This window comes from Primulina huaijiensis, chromosome 11 (genome assembly GCF_012295235.1).
Source record: "Primulina huaijiensis isolate GDHJ02 chromosome 11, ASM1229523v2, whole genome shotgun sequence".
NCBI classification, from domain to species: domain Eukaryota; kingdom Viridiplantae; phylum Streptophyta; class Magnoliopsida; order Lamiales; family Gesneriaceae; genus Primulina; species Primulina huaijiensis.
Genome location: NC_133316.1, coordinates 14,955,624 through 14,977,762, shown reverse-complemented (window position 1 = coordinate 14,977,762; position 22,139 = coordinate 14,955,624). Strand labels below are relative to the sequence as shown.

General features: G+C 38.1%; 3 protein-coding genes and 1 pseudogene across 3 annotated transcripts; all 4 read left to right on the top strand.

The window, feature by feature from the left end:
• Positions 1 to 11,889: 11,889 nt before the first annotated feature.
• Positions 11,890 to 12,913, top strand: LOC140988417 (uncharacterized). The gene is made up of 3 exons (XM_073457433.1): positions 11,890 to 12,270; positions 12,371 to 12,434; positions 12,513 to 12,913. The coding sequence occupies exons 1-3, from the start codon at positions 11,890 to 11,892 to the stop codon at positions 12,911 to 12,913; spliced, it is 846 nt and encodes a 281-aa protein (XP_073313534.1).
• Positions 12,914 to 13,413: 500 nt separating this feature from the next.
• On the top strand, positions 13,414 to 16,907 carry LOC140988839 (nicotinamidase 2-like). The gene is made up of 2 exons (XM_073457920.1): positions 13,414 to 13,820; positions 16,474 to 16,907. Exons 1-2 carry the CDS (start codon positions 13,487 to 13,489, stop codon positions 16,722 to 16,724), a joined length of 585 nt encoding a protein of 194 aa, XP_073314021.1. The 5' UTR covers positions 13,414 to 13,486; the 3' UTR covers positions 16,725 to 16,907.
• A 1,443-nt stretch (positions 16,908 to 18,350) lies between these two features.
• LOC140988416 (exopolygalacturonase-like) lies at positions 18,351 to 20,301 on the top strand (annotated as a pseudogene).
• A 1,310-nt stretch (positions 20,302 to 21,611) lies between these two features.
• Positions 21,612 to 22,139, top strand: LOC140988415 (uncharacterized). Its single transcript, XM_073457432.1, has one exon. It carries the CDS (start codon positions 21,612 to 21,614, stop codon positions 22,137 to 22,139), a length of 528 nt encoding a protein of 175 aa, XP_073313533.1.

Below are 22,139 nucleotides of genomic sequence, written 5' to 3'. Positions count from 1 at the left end.
ATACTTAAAATTTGCGGAAAAATTAAAAATTTTCTTAAACATAAAATAACCTTCAAAGTTTGCCATAAAATATCTCAACCACGTCCCCCATAAGACATGATTGTTCAAGATAACTACAATAAAATTTGCTAACAAAAGGTTTGCTCAAAGTGTTTCCATCAGAATATGAAATCAGAGTAATCTAACTTTTACATAAAACTTAAACATGGCGGTCCTCGGGTGTAGCCTCCCACTAAGTCCAAGCCTGCTCCTCGGTCGCCACCTCCTGTCTCCTCATCAACATACTCACCTGCATCGATCAAGTCTAGTGAGTCTAAAGACTCAACACATATAAACTGGAAGTAGCGAATACTACGTAATAAAACCACATGCAACTTCAAAATAGAACATACATACTGAAAACTTGAACGTGCGTATTAAAACTTGAACATACATACATACATACTTAGACGTGCCATAACTTAAACTTTTCATAACCGTGCTGCATACTTGAACATACATAGCTTCATCATTTTTGCGTAGAGAATGTTTCAAAGCAAGTGACCCATAACATAATTCGCCTGATCAGACTAAACCACAGTACTGGGCTGACAGGGACGTATCCACTGCCACATACATGAGATCCCCGTTCATAATTTAACGGGCTGGTTGGTCTCCGCTCATAATTTAACGCTTTCCAACCTCGATCTAACCCGCTCATAATTTAACGGGCGGATTGGTCCCCTTTCATAATTTAACGCTTTTCAATCCTAAACATTATTTGGTCACAAGACATTTAGCATATCTCAAAAACTAAAAATATTTTCTTGCACGTCATACATACTTACTTGGCGTTGAGGGATTCGTTGGATTTCACTTGGGGCCGCTACTGCACATACTAAATGAATTTCAACACTAATTTGCATAAATTAGACGTAGGTACTCGAGCTCACCACCGAAGTGCATAAATAGCTTATGTCATTCTAGATCACTCGGGACTTGACCTCGTTTAATCATACTAACCATGACATTAAACCCCGAAACAAACTCTAAGGTGTCGTGTGAACATTTCCCAACCATATAATACCTGAACTCACTATTAGAACTTGAAAAGGAGAAAGAACGAAAATATTTTTACAGATGGGGCCGGGCTCGGGCGGTAAAACTTTACCGCTCGAGCGCCAGGTCTACTGGAAAGAACACTCGGACAGAAAGGGTGGCGCTCGGGCGGTAAAAAGTTACCGCTTGGGCGCCGAGCAAACTGGACTCCGCGACTCAGAAACTTGTACTCTCCAATTCCGATTACACATACAGTGAACAACGCCTCGAGACTCATCCTAGGACACTATGATCCAAACTCGACTCCATAAAAATGTCCCAAACGTTCCCAAAGAAGCGACGCACCACACGCAACGCGATAACTCTCATAACTCGAATTTTGACACCATCCCAACATCATTAACAACATACCTAACGCAGCAGTGATCACCCGTCAATCCCCAACGAAGCCCGCAACAACAAAACTTCAAGAACGCATCAATAACATAATTTTTCAGAAAAACGCAATTTGAGCAGTCTCACGAAGAACGCCATAACTCACTCAATATTTATCCAAATATTTCGAATTTTAAATCAAATCGAAGGTATCAAAAAGTTATACGATTTTTATGTTGAAAGTTTTCTCAGATTCACGATGGAAAAATCGCAGTATTTAAAAAAAACAGTAAAAACGAGTTTTCAGATCTAAAATCTATTTCAAAACTGATCCAAATCATTTTCCGCTCAAACGACGAACGTAACACATATATTTTACGCATAAAACAACGCAACACATAATATGACATGATCGATGTAGCAGAAGAAAGATTATACGTGCCTTTGATATTTAAAAATACCGAAATGACGATACCGAAGCTGAGATAGAAGCGAGGTTGATCCGGGACGAACGTGGTGCGATTTTCTTTGAAGAAAATTCGACAAAACTTTGCTGGAATTGAAGGGGATGGGGCGGCTGCAAGAACTTGTAGAACCCTAGGTTTTCTTTTCCAAAATATGAATGGATGGATGAGTATGTGTTTGTGTGTGTTGTGTGATACGTGTATGTGTGTGTGTAGAGTGTGTGTGCGTGTGTTAGAATTATGTAGGGAGTGATTTTTGCTTAATTAAACCATTAACCATGCTAATCAATATACTAATTAAAATGTTACTCAATTAACCAATTAATTAAAATACTATCCCTACTAACCTTTAAATAAAATCCCCTAATTAAAAATAACACAAACCAAATGCTAACTTTAAAAGTTTTAAACTCTTAAATCACTAAATAAATAAAGTAGACTTTAAAATACTAATATCATAATAAATTGGTGAAAATGCCCCATTCATAACTTAAAATAAAATACCACGTTTAAAATCGCCAAAATCGTCACCGATATCTTTTCCTCACTTCCGCCTCGAATAATCGCCTGAAACATGAAACTCGAAAGACATTTTAACGTGCATCACAATAAACATGACTAATTTAAAATAATACATTTAAATAAATTATGCATGGCTAAGAAAATCATTTTAAATTAAATAACTGATTTAACAAATAAATAATGCATGGGTTTTACGTGTACGAATTTGGGCTCTACAAAGTTCTTCCCTTCTTTCCTCTCAACCTCACTTGGCAGAAATTTTGGCTTAAAAATTCTTCAATTTTTCTTCTTCAATCGTTGAGGAAAGAAAAGACTTCTCATTGAAAAATCCTTTTATTTTTCTAGTGCAAAATAAGAGGGGTTCTAGCTTGCAAGTGGTGGGCCTAATTTCGAAGCGAGGAGAGCTTGAAGATTGTCTTGCCATTCAAGAGCTAAGGTGTTTACACCTTAGTTGGAGCCATCATCAATCTAAAGAGATTGATAGGTAAAAATTCTAAACACCCTATGTATGACATCTTGGTGTTTTCGTATTTGGTACACATTATGGGATTAGGGTGCTTGGTTTTTTCCCTTAAAAAAAACAATTTTGAAACTTCCGTTGCGCATACGGGCACCTTAATCGATCCCTTTCAGTTTTAGAGGCGAAAATATTTATCAAATCTGTGTGATCCAATGGTCGGACCATTTTTTCTCAATCGACAACATAGCTAGCTCATTTAGTCTATCTTGTGATATTGTTGATCGAAGATAATTCTTGATTAACTTCAACTTCGAAAAACTTCTTTCTGCCTATACAACTGTTACTGGTATGGTTAACAAAATCTTATAAGCAATATAAGTATTTGGAAATAAATCATGCAGTTTCGTCAAACACTTCATCATATCAAATGTTCTTTTTTCATTTGTTATATAACATCTCATGACCATCACCTCCGAGCACAACTCATCACCATTAATGTCTGAATGTTCATTGTGACTCAGAAATTGTTGAAGCTACATACAAGAATTCATCAAGCTATTTAGAGGCTCACTCTTTAACTTGTTCAAATTCAATAAAAACCCAAAAAACTTTTGTCATTGTTAAAATTGTTCAAACCAAATTTTAAGAGAAGATCGAGGTTGATCAATTATAAACACAAAATATTCAACTCTAAAAGCCTCTTCACCTAATTGTGTCACATTATCACTGTCACTTTCATCAAATTGTTTTTCTTTGAATGATTCGTTTTTCTCAAAATTTAGGTTCGATCCCCATTTTACTTGCCATTTGTGTAGCTTCATCCATGGCACTAGCAAACTTTTGTTCTCTGAACTCGTAAAGAAATTGAACAAGTCCTTGTAAAAGATCGACCACAATATCAATATCCATTTTTTCATCTTGAATAAACTTACTCACAACATTTATTGCATGTAACAAGTTATACAAGATTATCATTCCAAGCAAGAACTCAAAACTCTCAAGATCATATGCTACCAAGGTCTCAGCATGCATCACTCTTTGTTCTAAAATCTTCATCTTGAGAGTCATCTTCTAAGTTTTCGTTCGATTCACCCAAATTGACTTCCTCATTGTCATATAAATCATCCAAATTGATTTCTTCGGTCGATTCATTCAAATTTCCGGCCTCAGCATTGAGACGTGTAACACATTGTGTACCCCGGACATACGCTAGTGTCCCAACTCTGTCAAGAATTTCGAAAGGTCCAATAAATCTCGGACTCAGCTTGCCTCTCTTCCCAAATCTCATAACACCCTTCATAGGTGCTATCTTTATAAAAACGTGGTCACCTACGACAAACTCGAGATCTCTCCTCCTTTTATCAGCATAACTCTTCTGAAGACTCTGGGCGGCCTTCATTCTATCTCGAATCTTGACCACCACATCTGCAGTCTGATGAACTATCTCTGGCCCAAGCTCTGCTCTCTCCCCGACTTCATCCCAATGAATCGACGATCTGCACTTCCTTCCATACAATGCCTTATAGGGAGCCATACCTATAGATGCTTGGTAACTTTTGTTGTATGTAAACTCCACTAGAGGTAGCTTAGATTCCCAAGTCCCTTGGAAATCGATCATAAAGGCTCGCAATAAGTCCTCCAAAATCTGAATCACTCGCTCAGACTGGCCATTTGTCTGCGGGTGAAAAGCTGTACTGAATAGCAACTTTGTCCCCATGGCTGCATGCAAACTCTTCCAAAAGGATGAAGTAAACCTCGGGTCCCTGTCGGACACAATAGTAACTGGGATTCCATGCAATCGACTGATCTCCCTGATATAAAGCTCCGCATATTGTGTCATGGAGAAAGTCGTCTTCACTGGCAAGACATGTGCCGACTTAGTGAGTTGATCCACTATCACCCAAATAGAATTCAATCCTCTGACTGACCTCGGCAAACCAACCACAAAGTCCATTGTAACATTCTCTCATTTCCACTCTGGGATGGGGAGTGGCTTAAGCATTCCTGCTGGTCTCTGATGCTCTGCCTTTACCTGCTGGCAAGTGAGGCATTCAGACACAAATCTGCGGATGTCTCTCTTCATCCCTGGCCACCAATACAAGATCTGCAGGTCCTTGTACATCTTGGTACCTCCTGGGTGGATTGAATACGGAGATGCATGTGCCTCTGTCAGAATATCCTGTCTGATCGAATTAACACTAGGCACCCACATTCTACCTCTGCATTTCACAATGCCATCTGAAACTGTGTAAAGTACACTGCCCTTAGCTTCATCCTTCAGCCTCCACTTCTGTAATTGCTCATCTGAAGACTGACCTGCTCGGATACGGTCTAGCAAAGAGGATTGGACTGTCAGATTAGACAGCCTCGGAGCTTTGCCCTTGCGATAAATCTCTAGACCAAATTTCTGAATCTCGGACTGAAGAGGGCTCTGCACTGACAACTGTGCTATGACTGTGACTTTTCTGCTCAGGGCGCCTGCCACAACGTTAGCCTTTCCCGGATGGTAGCTAATTTCGCAGTTGTAGTCTTTCACTAACTCCAACCATCGCCTCTGCCTCATATTTAGTTTTTTCTGTGTGAAGAAGTATTTGAGACTCTTGTGATTTGTGAATATCTGGCATTTCTCGTCATACAAGTAGTGTCTCCAAATCTTCAGCGCAAAGACTACTGCGGCTAATTCAAGATCGTGAGTCGGGTAGTTCTTCTCGTGCACTTTCAACTGCCTGGAAGCATAAGCTATAACCCGACCCTGCTACATCAACACTGCGCCTAGACCGAGCTTAGATGCATCGGTGTATAACACAAAGTCTCCTTGCCCTGATGGCATGGCCAACACCGGCGCTGAAATAAGAGCTTGTTTCAAAGTATCAAAGCTCTTCTGACTCTCGTCACTCCACACGAATTTAGCATTCTTCTTTGTTAGTGAAGTGAGCGGCACTGCTATCGACGAAAATCCCTGAATAAATTTCCTGTAGTAACCGGCTAAACCCAGAAAGCTGCGGATCTCTGATGCATTCTTCGGCTCTACCCATTCCTTAACGGCTGTCACCTTTGCTGGGTCCACCGCAATCCCATTGCTAGATATTACATGCCCCAAAAATGCTACTTTCTCAAACCAAAACTCACACTTACTGAACTTCGCAAATAACTTGCGACTCTGCAAGGTCTGTAAAACTGTCCTCAAATGTTGGCTGTGCTCCTCATGGCTCTTCGAGTAAATAAGGATATTGTCAATAAACACTATGACGAATTTATCAAGATAAGGTTGGAATATTCGGTTCATGAGGTCCATGAAAATTGCTGGGGCATTCGTCAGTCCAAATGGCATCACTAAGAATTCGTAATGCCCATATCTGGTTCTGAAGGCTGTTTTGTGAACATCTGCATCTTTCACCTCCAGCTGATGATACCCCGATCAAAGATCTATCTTAGAGAACACTGAAGCTCCCTGCAACTGATCGAACAAGTCCTCGATCCTTGGAAGTGGGTATTTATTCTTGATCGTTAACTTGTTCAGCTCTCGGTAATCGATACACAGCCTCATGCTCCCATCCTACTTCTTTACGAACAGCACTGGTGCGCCCCATGGAGAGAAACTAAGGCGAATAAATTCTTTTTCCAGAAGCTCCTGAATCTGCTGTTTGAGCTCTAACATCTCAGCTGGAGCTAGTCGGTACAGTGCCTTAGAGATTGGCACTGTGCCTGGCATAAGATCGATAGCAAACTCCACCTCTCTCTCTGGTGGAAGACCTGTGACGTTATCGGGAAAGACGTCGGGGAAGTCTCTGACTACTGGCACGTCTTATAAGGACTGAGTGGTCATGTCAGGTTTGGATACGATGTTGGCCAAGAAAGCCTGACATCCCTTAGAAATAAGTCTCCTAGCCTGCAAGCAGGAGATCATACGAGGGAAACTTCTCCATCTGGATGGTTCAAACAGAAACTGCCCCATGCCCAATGGTCTAACCAAAACTGATATCTTCTGAAAGTCGATCAAGACTCTGTTCTTTGTCAACCAGTCCATACCCAAGATAATATCGAATTCCGACATTGGAAAGACGATCAAGTTGGCATACACTAAGTGGCCTTGAAGTTCCAGATCAATGTCCCTGACCACACTAGTAGCTGATAATTCTTCCTTTGATGGGACTGTCACTGAGTAATTCACATCGAGACCAATCAGCTTGATATCCAAGTGACTGGCGAACGTCTCTGATATGAAAGAATGGGTGGCTCCTGAGTCTATCAGGGCTTGAGTGGCTATTCTCTTAATAAAAATATTTCCTGAGGGTCATTAGCACAACACGAACTTATATCCCCAAAAATTCTAACATTAACCTCAAGCGTAGTAGAAAATTACTATCCCAAATCACTCAAAAATATTACTAGCACCTTAACAATCCCAAATAAAATTCAAAACATGCAAGGGAAAAATAATACTGAGCTTAGGTAGAAAAGTTTACCGGTTAGCAAAGTCGTGTCTGGGTTTGCTTCTTGTGCATGCATGGCGAACACTCTGCCCTGGGTTGGCTGCTTCCACTGTGGGCACTCCTTCAGCATGTGGTCACTGGCTCCAAATTTGAAACACTTGCCCGATCCATATAAACATTGCCCCGGGTGCTGGCGGTTGCACTTAGGACACACTGGGAAAACAACGGGCTTCTGAGGCACCACCTGCTGCTGAATCGGACCCTTGCCCTTAGGCGGTCCCTGATAAGGTTTCTTATGTTGGGGTCGCTGATGCTACTGCTGCTGGTGCTGCGGTGGTGCCTGATAGGGCCTCTTGCCCTGCCTGTCAGCCTCAATGTCTCGCTGATCTTGCTCTGTCGCCAAAGCTCTCGATACGGCAACTGAGTAAGTAGCAGGACCAGCAACTCGAACGTCACGGCGCAAGACCGGCCGCAATCCATCCATAAAATGCCTCAACTTCTCCCGGGCATCATTAGATATCAGGGGCACAAAGTAACACCCCCTCTCAAACTTCCGGACGAAGTCTGCCACGCTGCTGTCTCCCTGTCGCAGCGACATGAACTCCCTAGTCAATCGGGAGCGTACTTCCTCAGTGAAGTACTTGAAGTAGAAAACCTCCTTAAAACCATCCCAAGTCAGTGTTTGCAAATTCACTGACACTGATGAACTCTCCCACCACCGTCTGGCATCCCCTGCTAGAAGGAATATGGCACACCTGATTCGGTCTGCATCTGCCAGCTCCATGAAATCAAAGATTAATTCGATAGACTTAATCCATCCTTCAGCTATCATCGGGTCAGTAGTCTCCGAGAACTCCTTAGGATCCATCCTCCTAAACCTTTCGTACACAGCCTCTGGTCGGGGCCTCGCCTCTACATTAACCGCAGTCTGGTTCCCTGCAAACTGCGCGAAAAACTGCGTCATACCTGCAAGCATCTGCGCCTGCATATCTGGAGGTGGGCGAGGAGGAGTGACCCTCTCCTCATCTCGATGCTCTCTGTTCTCGTCCCTAACTTCCCGGTTAATCACACGTCTGGGAGGCATACTGTTCTAACGATTTACCCAACACGTAAAACCAATATGCATGAATATAATAGCAATATCATAAGATGCACGAAATCTAAACTTAAAACATGGACATGCTGAAGTCATGATTCAATGCTTACTACATACATAATGCAAAACTTTAAAACTTACAGACTTGAGGTGTGACTTCGTGAGCTTCTTGCGACTGACAGTAGGCGTAACCCTTTACAAGAACTCCGCTCTGATACCAACTGTAACGTACCGTACTTTTTCTACTTAAAATTTGCGAAAGAATTAAAAATTTTCTTAAATAAAAAGTGAACATAAAAAAAATTCGATAAAAGATGTAAAACTGTACGTCTCTCAAGTTTTTGCAACAAAAGATTTGAAATTCAAAGTTTGACATAAGAAATAAATGTTTTCATAAAACTTAAGACATGGCGGTCCTCGGGTTTAGCCTCCCGCTCAGTCAAAGCCTGCTCCTTGGTCCCCACCTCCAGCCTCCTCATAAACATCTTCACCTGCATCGATCAAGTCTAGTGAGTCTAAAGACTCAACACGTATAAACTGGAAGTAACGAATAATACGTAATAAAACCACATATAATTTCAAAATAGAGCTTACATACTTAAAACTTGAACTTGCATATCAAAAGCTTGAACATATGTACATACATACATAGATGTGCCATCAACATAAAACTTTTCTTAAACATGCTTGCATACTAGAACATACATAACTTCATCATTTTGTGTAGAGGCATGTTTCAAAGCAGGTGACCCATAACATAACCGCCTGATCAGACTAACCACAGTACTGGGATGACAAGGACGTATCCACTGCCACATACATGAGATCCCCGTTCATAATTTAACGGGCTAATTGGTCCACGTTCATAATTTAACGCTTTTCAATCTCGATCTAAACCCGTTCATAATTTAACTGGCGGATTGGTCCCCGTTCATAATTTAACGCTTTCCAATCCTAAACATAATTTGGTCACAAGACAATTAGCATACCTCAAAAACTTGAAAATATTTTCTTTGCACGTCGAACATACATACTTGGCGTTGAAGGATTCGTTAGATCTCGTTCGGGGTCCGGGAAGGGGTCCGGGTAGCCTCTGGACTTAGACATTCACGAAAATTCGCTATCTTAGTCATTCATTCTCTCAATCCAAGCATAAGGACCATGAACCAACACCTCGAGACTCATCCTAGGATGCTATTACATTGATTCAAACCCGTAAAAACACCCCAAACATCTCCAAGCATTGACAAGCAACTTCAATACAACAATACCCGTAATCCGACATCGTTTCGCTTCATACGACTTCTATTATATCCCAAGCCAATCCCGACCCAAACGAATCACCAAATAACATCTAAACTCATCCCATAACATATCTAAATGCAGTAGCACAAGCCCGGCGGTGCCCAACGAAGCCTGCAACTCAAAAACTTCAAAACATGATGAACATCATTTTCATAAGATTGAAGGTTTGAGCAGTCACACGAAAACAACCATAACTCACTCGTTTCTCTTCCAAAAATTACGAATTGTATATCAAATCGAAGCTATCAAAGAGTACTACGTTTTATATGTTGAAAGTTTTTCCAAAAACTAGACCAAAAAATTTCAGTTTTTAAAATGACAGCAAAAACGTGATTTGTGATCCAAAAACCCTTTCAAACTTGATCCAAACATCATTGCTCAAACTTCCACACATCACACATGTATTTTTATGCATAAATAACAACACAACGCATAATATGACAAGATCGATGCATAAACGAAAGAATATACGTGCTTTTTGATATTTAAAAATACCGAAACGACGATACCGACGCTGAGACGGAGCGAAGGTTGATCCGGGACGAACATGGCTTGATTTTTCTTGCAACAAAATGACAAAAGCTCGCTGGAAATTACAGAGGGAAGGGGCGGCTACTCTCAAGACTAAGAACCCTAATATTTCTCTTCTCAAAATAATAAAATTCTGAATTGAAACTTGTGTGTGTGTGTTATACGATTTCTAGTGTGTGAAAAAGTGTGTGTGTGGGTGATTATAGTATTAACGTGTGTGTGTTTAATTAGGAGTCATTAGTGCTAATTTAACTAATAAAAAGGTTAACCCACACTAATTGTAAACAAACTTCTAATTTAAAATAACACACACAAAATGCTAATTTTAAAAGTTTTAAACCCTTAAATCACTAACCACATAAATAAGGCTTTTAAATTGCCAAACTAAATAAATTATTTAAAATGTCCCATTCTCAACTTAAAATAAAATACCACATTTTAAATTGCCAAAATCGTCACCTGTCTTTTCCCTCGATCCCGCATCGAATAATCGCCTGAAACATGAAACTCAAAAAAACATTTTAACGTGTATCACATAAACATGAATAATTTAAAATAATTCATTTAAATAAATCATGCATGGCTAAATCTCATTTTTAAATTCAATTAAGTGAATTAACAATTAAATAAGTGCATGGGTTTTATGTGTACTGGATTTTGGGCTCTACAGCCATCATGCTGAAGTTAGGCTTCGCTGCGAGTTTTGTAAGGCTAATCTTAAAATGTATATCTACTGTGACTTATTCATTCCGTGTTAATCATAATAATTATGGTAAGCTAGTCCCAAAGCATGGTATTCGTCAAGGTGATCCTTTATCTCCATATCTATTTGCTTTATGTGCTCAAGGACTTTCAGCCATATTATCTTGTGCGGTGCGAAATAAATTGTTTCAAGGAGTTAAAATTGCCCATAACTGTCAAGAAATCTCTCTCTTACTGTTTGCAGATGATAGCTTAATTTTCTTCCGTGCTATGGAAACAAAGTGCATACAGCTTCGAAGATGTTTGAGAGTTTATAAAAGAGCTTATGGCCAAACAGAAAATTATGATAAATCGGCCCTCACCTTCAACCCGAGTGTTTCTTCGGATACTATAAATGCAATCCAGACTATCTTCTCTATACCGGTGGTTCAAGGCCATGAAATTTATTTGGGCCTTCCTACGTTCTCTCTTCGTAGTAAGCGCATTCAATTCTCTAATCTTCGAGAAAGACTTATCAAAAAGATCAATGGCTGGGCATCACGGTTTTTCTCTGCTGGAGGAAAAGAAACTCTGATTAAATCAATCTTGCAAGCCATACCCTCTTATGCAATGTCCTGCTTTAAGCTACCTATTTCATTATGCCATGAACTGGAGCAGTTGTGCACTAAATTCTGGTGGAATAAAAAAACCGATGGAGAGGGAATGCATTGGGCTAGCTGGAGGAAATTATGTAGACCGAAGCAATATGGAGGTATGAGGTTTCGTAATCTTTCTGATTTTAATCGTGCTCTTCTTGCTAAACAAGTATGGAAAATTATTACGGAGCCTTCCTCGCTTATGGCACAAACGCTCAAATCTCGATACTTTAAAGATTGTGACATTAAGGATGCTACTTTAGGATTGAATCCATCCTAAATATGGCGATCGATCCTTTGGAGTCGAGATTTTATTAAAAAAGGATTAATGTGGAGGGTGGGGAATGGATCCCACATCAATGCACTTATTGATTGCTGGATTCCTAGTCTCTTTTCTGGAAAAAGCTCGATGACAGGCTCAAGTGGTCTGAGTAAGGTTCAAGAACTTATTTCAAGTGACAGAACGTGGAATGAAGTTGAGGTACGCTCCAGATTTCCTTCGTTCGAAGCAGAATGTATTCTTGATATACTTCTGAGAAATCAGCACAATGAAGATGATAGATTCTGGAAGTGGGGAAAGAAAGGCAAGTACACAGTTAAATCGGGCTACCTGGCTCAAATTGGATGCTTTGATCCGCATGAATCTCTATCGGCATTCTCGTTGGAAAAGTGGTGGAAAAAGATTTGGCAGCTAAATATCCCACAAAAAGTTCGAATATTTTTTGGCGTGGGAGCAATGAATTAATTCCCACTGAACTGAACTTGTTTAGAAGACATTTACATGCCAATGGATGTTGTTTTTATTGTAGCTCTTCGAATGCTTCAACAAGTCATTGTCTAATCTTTTGCCCCTTGTAAGGCATATCTGGAAAGGTACGCTTTTTTGGTCATATCTAAAGAAATGCGCTGTGTTGTCTTTTATATCATGTGGGTTGTTCCTAATGGATCAAGTTTCACCTGCTGATTTTGAATTGTTTGCAATGCTTGCTTGGGCAATTTGGAAAGAGATTTGTATTTTAAAACATAATAGCCAAATTCCCAACAAATGTATTAAAGTTGAGTGGATATTGTCATATCTTGAGCAATTTAGAACAGCTAGATGTGCTTGGAATTTAGCTTCAGGGGAGGTGCAGAGTAGCAAGGATATGAGGTGTGTGCCTTCTCCGTTGGGGCAGTGGCGACTTGATGTCGATGTTGGGTTTAATGATGCTATTGGTAAATATAGTGTGAGTGCTGTGATTCGAAATCATTGTGGAATTATTTTTGCTACATCAGCCATAGGCATACGTAGACCAGGATCAGTGTTGGAGGCAGAGCTCTCGGCTATCCATTTTGGTTTGATGCTGCTGTGAGAGATAACTTTTCTGATGTTTGGGTCTTCTCGGACTCCTGTAATGCTGTTAAAGAGGTGACGTCGAAGTCTGAGGCTCGCAACCATCAAGGACTGTTAGTCTTGAACATATTGGATATCTTAACTTCTGGTAGATTTAAAAAGTTAAATCATTTTAGTAGAAATGCAAACAAGTTAGCGCACTGTTTAGCGCATTTTGCTTTATCTCATCCTTCTTGTTCATGTTGGATGGAGGGTTTTTACCCATCGTGGTTGATGAATATACCTATTGTTGATTTAATTAATGCATAATATCTGATTTCTAATAATAAAAAAAAATAGTTAAAAATTGGATATACTCATAAAAATCATACGGATAGGAATGATGGCATATATTATTTAATATAATAAATACATTATTATTAATATAGATAAATTGTGGTAGGTTGGGAAGCAGTGTAGCTCCTAGACATGTTGATCGGGTTTAAACCCGTCCGACGACCCATTTGACTTGGTTTAAATCAGCACCCAAAGATTATGCACCTATCTGTTCTACTTCACACTCTGCTGCTACGTTTACCGGATTGATCGACTGATGTCTTCGTACGAGAAATTCGAGACCCGGAAAAGAGATCCGGACCCGAAATCCGCGGCCCTGTTGGTGATCGACGTCCAGAATCATTTCCACTCCATGGCTCAGCCCGTGCTTCCTGCTCTTAACACCACATTGGACATCTGCCGACGCGCCTCCGTGCCGGTATTCTTCACGCGGCACTGCCACAAGTCTCCGGCCGACTACGGCATGCTCTACGAGTGGTGGGGCGACGACCTCATCCTCGACGGCACCGCAGACTCCGAGCTTGTACCAGATTTGGACCGCCGTGTGGATGACCCCATCATTTTGAAGAACACTTACAGCGCATTCAGAGGTACTTAATATCATCGATTACCTATCACCCTCGGAATTCCGTTTGTGTTGCGGTCAATTTGATAAACCTAATGTCAAAACGATGGATATTATTTAAATTGATGAAGAAATTATACTTGGTTCGTTATAATACTATCTGGATTATTGTTACTAATATCTAACTAGTAAACTGGGAAAACGAGATGTTGGTTTAGCAGTGTGTCGAGAAGTAAATTGGGTGTGGTTGGCGCAGCAAACACTCAAGCTTGTGATATAGGTGGGGACTGGTAATAGTTTAATGTTTGGTTATGTTGTCTCGTTATCTGTTTGGATTGTAATGATGTGTAAATGAGTTAGCATAGAGATGTTAGATATTGAGTTCGCATTTAAGAACGGAGCAGAAAACTAGTAAAGAAAGAATAAATGGTAAAGGAACATTAGTGAAGAATGCAGAAGTGTTAAAGGAACACGAGACTGAATCATTAGTTGCAATTTCTGAATATAAGCCATCATTCCCTAGAATCACGACTATAATATGCCTTACATACAGTACTGAAGTGTCCACAACGATGATACTTAGAATCACTCTATTCACTAAAACTCAAGATTCTCAAACTCCTTAATTAAAATATGACAAAGGAGTTGGGTCTTTGAGTCCTTGGGAAGATAATGATATGTAGTAGTGTATTTATTTGTGGCTTCGAAATGAGTTGTAGAACGCTTCTTTGATTGCTAGAACATATAATTTGATGTGTATTGATTTTTCAGGCCTTTATTAGTCTCTTAAATACTTCGGCTATAAATTAGTATAGATCTAAGGAATCTTCCGACGTGCTATATCCTTTAGCACATTTGTAGTACAGAAATGCAAAGTTAACTATTCTTCAAAAGCAGCAATGTTAAATTTAGACGACACTCCATAAATCGTCTATGTTGGATCCATCATCGTCTATGTTGGATCCATCATCTGGGTAAAAAGTGGTAGTCTTTTTGCCATTTATTCTCTCTACTATTTCAGTTTTTAAATTGCAATATCACTTTATTGGAATGCCTTAATCAAATACTTGTCATTTCTGGAACGCTACTAGCAAGATCTTAATTTAGTCTTGACCTTTAGCTGATTTTCCTTTGCCAGATGTCTCTTTACTGAGAGTTTTTGAAGTATTTTATCTTAATTGAACCTTTTGAAGGTTATCATCCTCTAAGTCATATTCATCTTCGACTAATCATTATTTGAATCGATAATCTGTGCTGAAAATCTCCTTGTTGATTGTCCATGTCAATCTTCAGTTTTTTTCTTCTCTGATCTGGAAAGCAAATTACTAGATAAAAAAACTGATTATAGCTCAAATGTTTTGGCTTCACCAAAACTTACAAAAATTCTACGAACATTTGCTTTAGCTACAAAATTTTGTAATAATCACTCAGGACCATTACCATTTTAAAAACCATTTGTATCGAGATTCAAGAGCCCTCAAACTTCTTTGGTTGCCTATTGTTAAGATCGAGAGAGAATCGCAGATCCAAAATACTATCCGAGAACGACCCGAAACTTATTAGCTACTCCACAATTGCTTATGATGCTGACGTGAAACATGTAAAGTTACTCACCTGTTGAGAAGCCAGCATACATGACAATCCACTCTATATACCACTGTTATTCATCTATAAGTATGCGGCAGTTGCACTTTCATCCAACCAATAAATATAAAGACAGAATATGTATTGACGTTGTCCAATAGTAACCCTGCTCTAAATCTCCACTTTTATTGTGTTGGCTATCAACAAGATCACTGATTTTAAGCTATAAGACCGAGAGGAGAGCTCATAACCAAAACACAAGCCGATTTACTAGGAGAACACCTTAAGCTGATTAGTTACTCTACAATTGCTTGTTTAGTAAATGTGGGAAACATAAATTTCTGCAAATAATTTATATTTTATCTAGCTTACAAATGGTATTCCAAGGGTGCGAAATAAGAGCTATGCAGTATGGATTTGTTTGTTCGATCGATTATGAAATTGAAGTGAGCAACTTCTTTAAGAAGTTCTTTTAACAACTATTGAAACTTCCACTCGTTTCCTGTGGTTTGTGTAAATGTTTTGTGCTGTTACTTTATTTCTTTGTTTACAATCCTATAAATTTTTTATTGTGGTGATAATAAAACGGAAACATTAGACCAACTGTTGTGGTTATAGACTGACTTATGAAGTTCATTTCAAAAGAGTCGGGAGGGAGAAAAAAATCGTTTTGGAATTTCAATATTTCATCAGGTATTAGATTTATGAGTTATAGCACTTTCTGCAAATATTATATGCTGGACAATTAACTTCAAAGAAAGCATGACATTTATTGATATTTTCCCCCAATAAATAGCTAAACAATTAAATATCACACTGGTGGCCAAGCAAGAGGGGACGCGGGTAGGGGCCCCTCCCCCTCCGTTTTTCAATTTTTGTGTAGATTCATATTTTTTTATTCTACCATAAAATTATAAAAACTTTACTTCACCCCCTGAAAATTTTCGCGATTTAGAATTGTAATCGTCTTTCCTAAGCAAAAATCTTGGCTCCACCACTAAATCACATATATTCGTTTATATATATATAAATATATATATATATATACTGGATAAATGGCAGTTGCTGAGTGAAGCCTGCCTGGCTATCTTCAGGTACAAATTTGGAGGAGAAGCTTTTGGAAATGGGAGTGAAGGAGGTAATCGTGACTGGGGTTATGACCAACCTATGCTGTGAGACGACAGCTCGAGAGGCCTTTGTTAAAGGGTTCAGGGTGTTCTTTTCAACGGATGCAACAGCAACATCATCACCGGAATTGCACGAGGCGACTTTGAAGAACATGGCTTATGGTTTTGCTTATTTGGTCGACTGCAGCAGGCTTCAAAAGGCATTTTCCAAATCTTAAATTGCTTTTTACTCTAAAAATTTGTAAAATTAATGTATATTGTATAATTTGGCCGAGTCTCATGTATGATAAATTAGCAGTTCACTTGGAACTAAATGTAGCTAGCTTAAAATAATGTAGTTTGTGAATGAATATTAAAATAAAATAATGTCGTTTGTGAATGAATATTCATGAGTTTTTTAAGTGCATTTGTGACTTGAGACCCCATGTTTTATGCAAGTAATTGCATTCATGTGTCCATTCATTTTATATGTTTTTGTGTTAGTACTTTTGGTTAAAAGAGTTTATGGTGTATATATGTGCATGAAATCGTACAGGTGGTTGTATCGTAATGTTTAGTGGTGTTAAATAATGATATGAAACTAGTTTATTATCCTAAAAATAAATCCTGTTTTTCGTTAGAACCTAAAATAACCGTATAATAATATCCCATATAATTTTTTGAGAAGAGTAATATCCCAAAATCTGTACGTTTATAGTGTATGTGCATGAAATCTGTACGTTTAAATCGTACAGAATCGGAAAAAATAATATTGATTTTGTTAACAAATTTATATGAAAAGAGGGAATCATTTTAGGGAGTAAGAATATTAAAGATATGGTAACATCTCACATAATTTTTTGACAAGAGTAATATCCCAAAATGAATATGAATTGCGGGTAGCCTTTTTTCCCTGCATGTGGAGATCATTACTTCATTTGGTACTCGTAATCATTCTAATTCTTTTTTTAAAAATATATTGAGAAGCTTATTTAGTGTTTTTCATGATTTTTTTTAAGGCAAAACCCCAAAATATGCAAGATTATGGAAAAGTCAACTATAACACACGTATATATTTTGTGCAACATTTCTCTACATATATTATCAGTGTTTTTTTAAGTATATTTCGAAGTAAAATAACGTATTAAGGATTTATGGTACAATAAGTTTCGACAATATTTGTTTAACAGATCATGGATTCAACTGGTTTAATTATTTTTCTTATATACTCGTGTTTGTGTGGTTGGAGGGCTAATATTGTTCATGGCCAAAGCAACAGTTTCAAAGTGACAGATTTTGGTGGAGTTGCAGATGGTCAAACAGATAGCAGCAAGGTGCGTTCGTACTTGAAAATCGAGTATACTTTACATTTTTTGTGTAGCACATATTATCATGCACACTATAACGATAAAGTGGTGTGGACAAGATTTTAAGATCAGTTATAATTTAAATAATAATATTATTAAATAAAGTATTATAGTTTTTAGATTGTTTTCGCTACAAAATAAAAAAAAAATCGTATCAACCTAAAATTTTTCTTTTGAAACATATACATTTTCCGTTTCTGACTAGAAAAAATAGTTTTAAAAAATGTGCATTTACGCCTCATTATTATATTATTTTAAATTCGATTCAATATCTTATTAACAAACGCATTTAGCATATATGATATGAGAGGTTGAATTTCCATCTTTTTGGATATTTTTTTCAATAATAATATATGTTTATAATTAATCGTGTCTAAAATCAGTTGCTCATTTTAAGACAAATTATATATATAGATACACAAAACACGATTTCTTGCGAGTTTTTACCAAAAATTCGAGCTCGACAAGATAAACTCAAGTAATGGGCTCATGATTTCCATGATGTAGGCATTTGTGGCTGCATGGAAGAAAGCTTGTGAAAGTGAAGGAGGAGGCATAGTTGTAGTGCCATTAGGAACCTACTTATTGAAAGGCAGTACCACATTTAAAGGGCCATGCAAAGGCCAAACCATATTCAATATGGAGGGTTCAACCCTAAAGGCTTTTACTGAACCCTCACTTGAGGCAGATTCTTGGATCTCCTTTTATTACATTAATGGCTTCAAAATGCTTGGGAATGGTACTTTTTACGGTCAAGGGCATTCATCTTGGCAGATAAAATATATTTCGGATCCCGCATTTCGTCCTACTGTAAGTTATAATCATACGCCGGCTGAATTCTATACACTCGATTGGTGAAAGTCGTATTTTATTGTTATATATATTGACGTTTAATTTATAGATACTGGTTGGTTTATTTTCAAATTTTGCATGATATATATGGGAATTTAAGAGAAAACTTTGCACCAAATTAAATATGAGTTTCCTTTTTAAATACCAAAAGCCATATAAATTTGGTGCTTTATGCACTAATTTTTCAAATCGCGAGTTTTTTAATATGTCAGCTTTTAACAGTGTGTTTGGTTCTTTATGAATTTGGATTTGGATTTGGAAATTCAAGTATTTGAAATTTCATTTGGTGTTTGGTTTAAAATTTAAAAATGATATTTACAAATCCATTTTTTGTTTGAAGGAAAAAAATTCAAATTTGGAATTTTAAAATTTTATTAAGCTATCCTTAAAAATATTATCAGATTTGATGGGATTTGGATAAAAAAGTAATTGTATGTTTTTAAAATCCAAATCCCACTAAATCTTATCAAATTTGATGGGATTTAGATATACTCATTGAAATCAAATCCCATAAAATTCTAAACAAATTCGAATTCTTTTTTTGAATCAACTTGCCAAAAAAATAGGATTTTGAAATCCAAATCCCATGAAATCCTTCCAAATCCTGGTTGCCAAACACACTGTAAAAGGCTTTTAATCATATGTTATTTTGTTGTATGAGTTCCTTGTATGTGTTGTCGAAATGTTCTAATTGACGTTGAACATGCAGTCGATAAAGTTTCAATCTGTGAAGAATGGCCTAATTCAAGACATTAATGTTCTAATTGACGTTGAACATGCACTCGATAAAGTTTCAATCTGTGAAGAATGGCCTAATTCAAGACATAAATTCTGTCGATAGCAAAATGTTTCATATGCACTTCCATGAGTCAGATAACATACTCGTGAATAACGTGGTCATATCGGCTCCCCGAGACAGCCCCAACACCGATGGAATCCACATCAGCAATGCCAATAACATAACGATCATCGACGCTGTAATCGCCACCGGAGACGACTGCATATCTATGGGGCCCGGAAGCACGAATATCAACATCACTCGTGTATCGTGCGGCCCCGGCCATGGGATAAGCATCGGAAGCTTAGGCAAATACAATGATGAAAACGATGTTAACCAAATCACGGTGAGAAACTGCACTCTCAGCAACACTGACAATGGCGTAAGAATCAAGACATGGGCACCTTCTTCTTCGCATAACTCGGTTTCGGATGTCACAGTTTCGGACATTCAGATCGACTATTCAAAGAATCCCATCATTATAGATCAATATTATTGCCCCACATCACATTGTGTTCATCACGGGGAGTCGGAGGTGGCGATTAAACGAGTGAAGTTCATGGGTATACGAGGGGTGTCCGCTTCTAAAGAAGCAGTTAATGTTCAATGCAGCAAGGATCAACCGTGCCAGGATATAGAGTTTAGTGGACTTGAACTCACTTGGAGTGGCAGTGGACAAGGTGCAACAGCGACGTGCTTGAATGTGGATAGCAAGTTTCAGGGGGCGGAACAAGTTCCATCGCATTGTTCTTGAAACAAGATCACAAGTACTAGTGGTAGGATAACTATGTGTATTTTTATCTTAGTTCTCTTCATACCTGGTGCTCTATCTTGGCTAGCAGTATTGGATATATAATGATACGGATACCTTAGTTTTTATTTATTTATGAAGAATCTAAAATTTATATTAAATAACATTATTTATTAATTTTGACTTTTGCACAAATTTTCTATGTAAATAAAGAATTATATAAATGCTTAAAAAAAAAGAAGAAACAGAACGATATATATGCACTTCAGAAATCAACTAGCAATATTTCCTTCTCAATTATATAGGTTTCTTTCTTTTCGAGTTCGAAAGCTTTCAGAGTTTGAGAGCTTGACTCAAACATCATCCAAGTTTCATTCTTTGGGAACTTACTCCCTCACAATCATGGCAGACGAAGCCTTGAAGATGCATCCCTTCATAATGCTCTTATATATGCTTTGACTCAAGAGAAGGCTGATAATTCAAATGAAGTTGTGGAAATTACAATTTTAATAAAACAAAATGCTTGCTTATATGCCAATTGATTATGTTGCTACACATTTTTTTTTTATATCCAAGAGATTTGCTAAAAAATTAGAGAATAAACCTAATTAGGGGTGGGCGTCGGGTCGGGTTTCACGGGTTCGGGTAGTTCGGGTCGGGTACCCGAAATTTTCGAGTAGCACATTTAATACCAGAACTTTAATCGGTGCTACCCGAAATTTAAGTCAAAAATTTAATCTTCTTTATCTCTCAATATATATATAAATACATATTCTGCCGAGGCTCGAGAGTGCTTGTACAGTGAGAGAAGACAACTGAAGTCTGTAGAATTAGGGATTTAGTGCGAGAGCCGACTGCCGAGGCTCGAGAGTGCTTGTGCAGTTGTGACTCGTTCTTGTTCCTTGGCCTTGCAGCCGATAGACGAGAATATGAAGTAGCAGAAACGTAGTCACTGAGGGAAAAGTGAAGACAAGGTCTAGGGATTTAGTTTTTATTCCTTAATTTAAAACATAAAACAATATATATACATATGTATATGTATATATATATATGTATATATTACAAATATTATAAAATCTGTTACCCGATTTTTTTTTCGGGTAGTATTGAACTACCCGAGACAAACCAGAAATTTGTATTCCTGGTTCGGGTTTATACCCGATTTTAGTTTCTCGCTAAATACACGACCCGATCGGGTCGGGTCGGGTTCGGTACCCGATACCCGATCACCAACGCCCACCCCTAAACCTAATAAGTTAGATGAACCATACAGAGTAGCAACTCCTACAAATCGAATATTAGAAACTCGTACTCTATATAAGGATATCAATATTCTTATAGGAGATTAGGAATTCAAGAAAACATAATCAAGTTATACATGGTAGAATTTGATGACATCCTTGGGATGAATTGTTTAAATAAGAACCAAGTCATTGTAGATTGTCGTTCAAAGACAGTGACAATCAAGTTTCAAAATTTAGAAGCACTGGAATTCCATGGCCAGACCAATGAACATAAGATTCTTCATTCTGCTTCTCAAACATGGAAAGTCATGAGAGGTGGTGAAGATGTTTACCTTGCAATAAGAAGTGAGGATAAGGAAGGTGCTGAGGTCAGAATAGAAGACATTCCCGTTGTTAGAGAATTTTCAAATGTTTTTCCTGAAGATCTATCTGGCGCAACCCCGGACCGAGAAATCGAAATTAACTTGACACCCGATGTAGCACCTATTTCGAAGGTGCCAGCTGAAATCATGGTACTCAAACAACTGCAAGAGTTATTAGATAAAAAACAGATATGGCCAAATGCATCACCTTGGGGAGCACCTGTCTTATTTTTCAAGAAGAAGAATAGAAGCATGAGATTGTGCATAGATTACCAAGAGTTGAACAAGATTATAATCTAG

Bases quoted from the DNA above. Each gene is read 5' to 3' on its own strand.
- LOC140988417 (XM_073457433.1), top strand. From the start codon at position 11,890: ATGTGGAGGGTGGGGAATGGATCCCACATCAATGCACTTATTGATTGC. The intron at 12,271-12,370 runs GTTCGAATATTT...TTTTTATTGTAG, and splicing joins AGCTAAATATCCCACAAAAA to CTCTTCGAATGCTTCAACAA. The intron at 12,435-12,512 runs GTACGCTTTTTT...TAATGGATCAAG, and splicing joins TGTAAGGCATATCTGGAAAG to TTTCACCTGCTGATTTTGAA.
- LOC140988839 (XM_073457920.1), top strand. From the start codon at position 13,487: ATGTCTTCGTACGAGAAATTCGAGACCCGGAAAAGAGATCCGGACCCG. The intron at 13,821-16,473 runs GTACTTAATATC...GGCTATCTTCAG, and splicing joins CACTTACAGCGCATTCAGAG to GTACAAATTTGGAGGAGAAG.
- LOC140988415 (XM_073457432.1), top strand. From the start codon at position 21,612: ATGGTAGAATTTGATGACATCCTTGGGATGAATTGTTTAAATAAGAAC.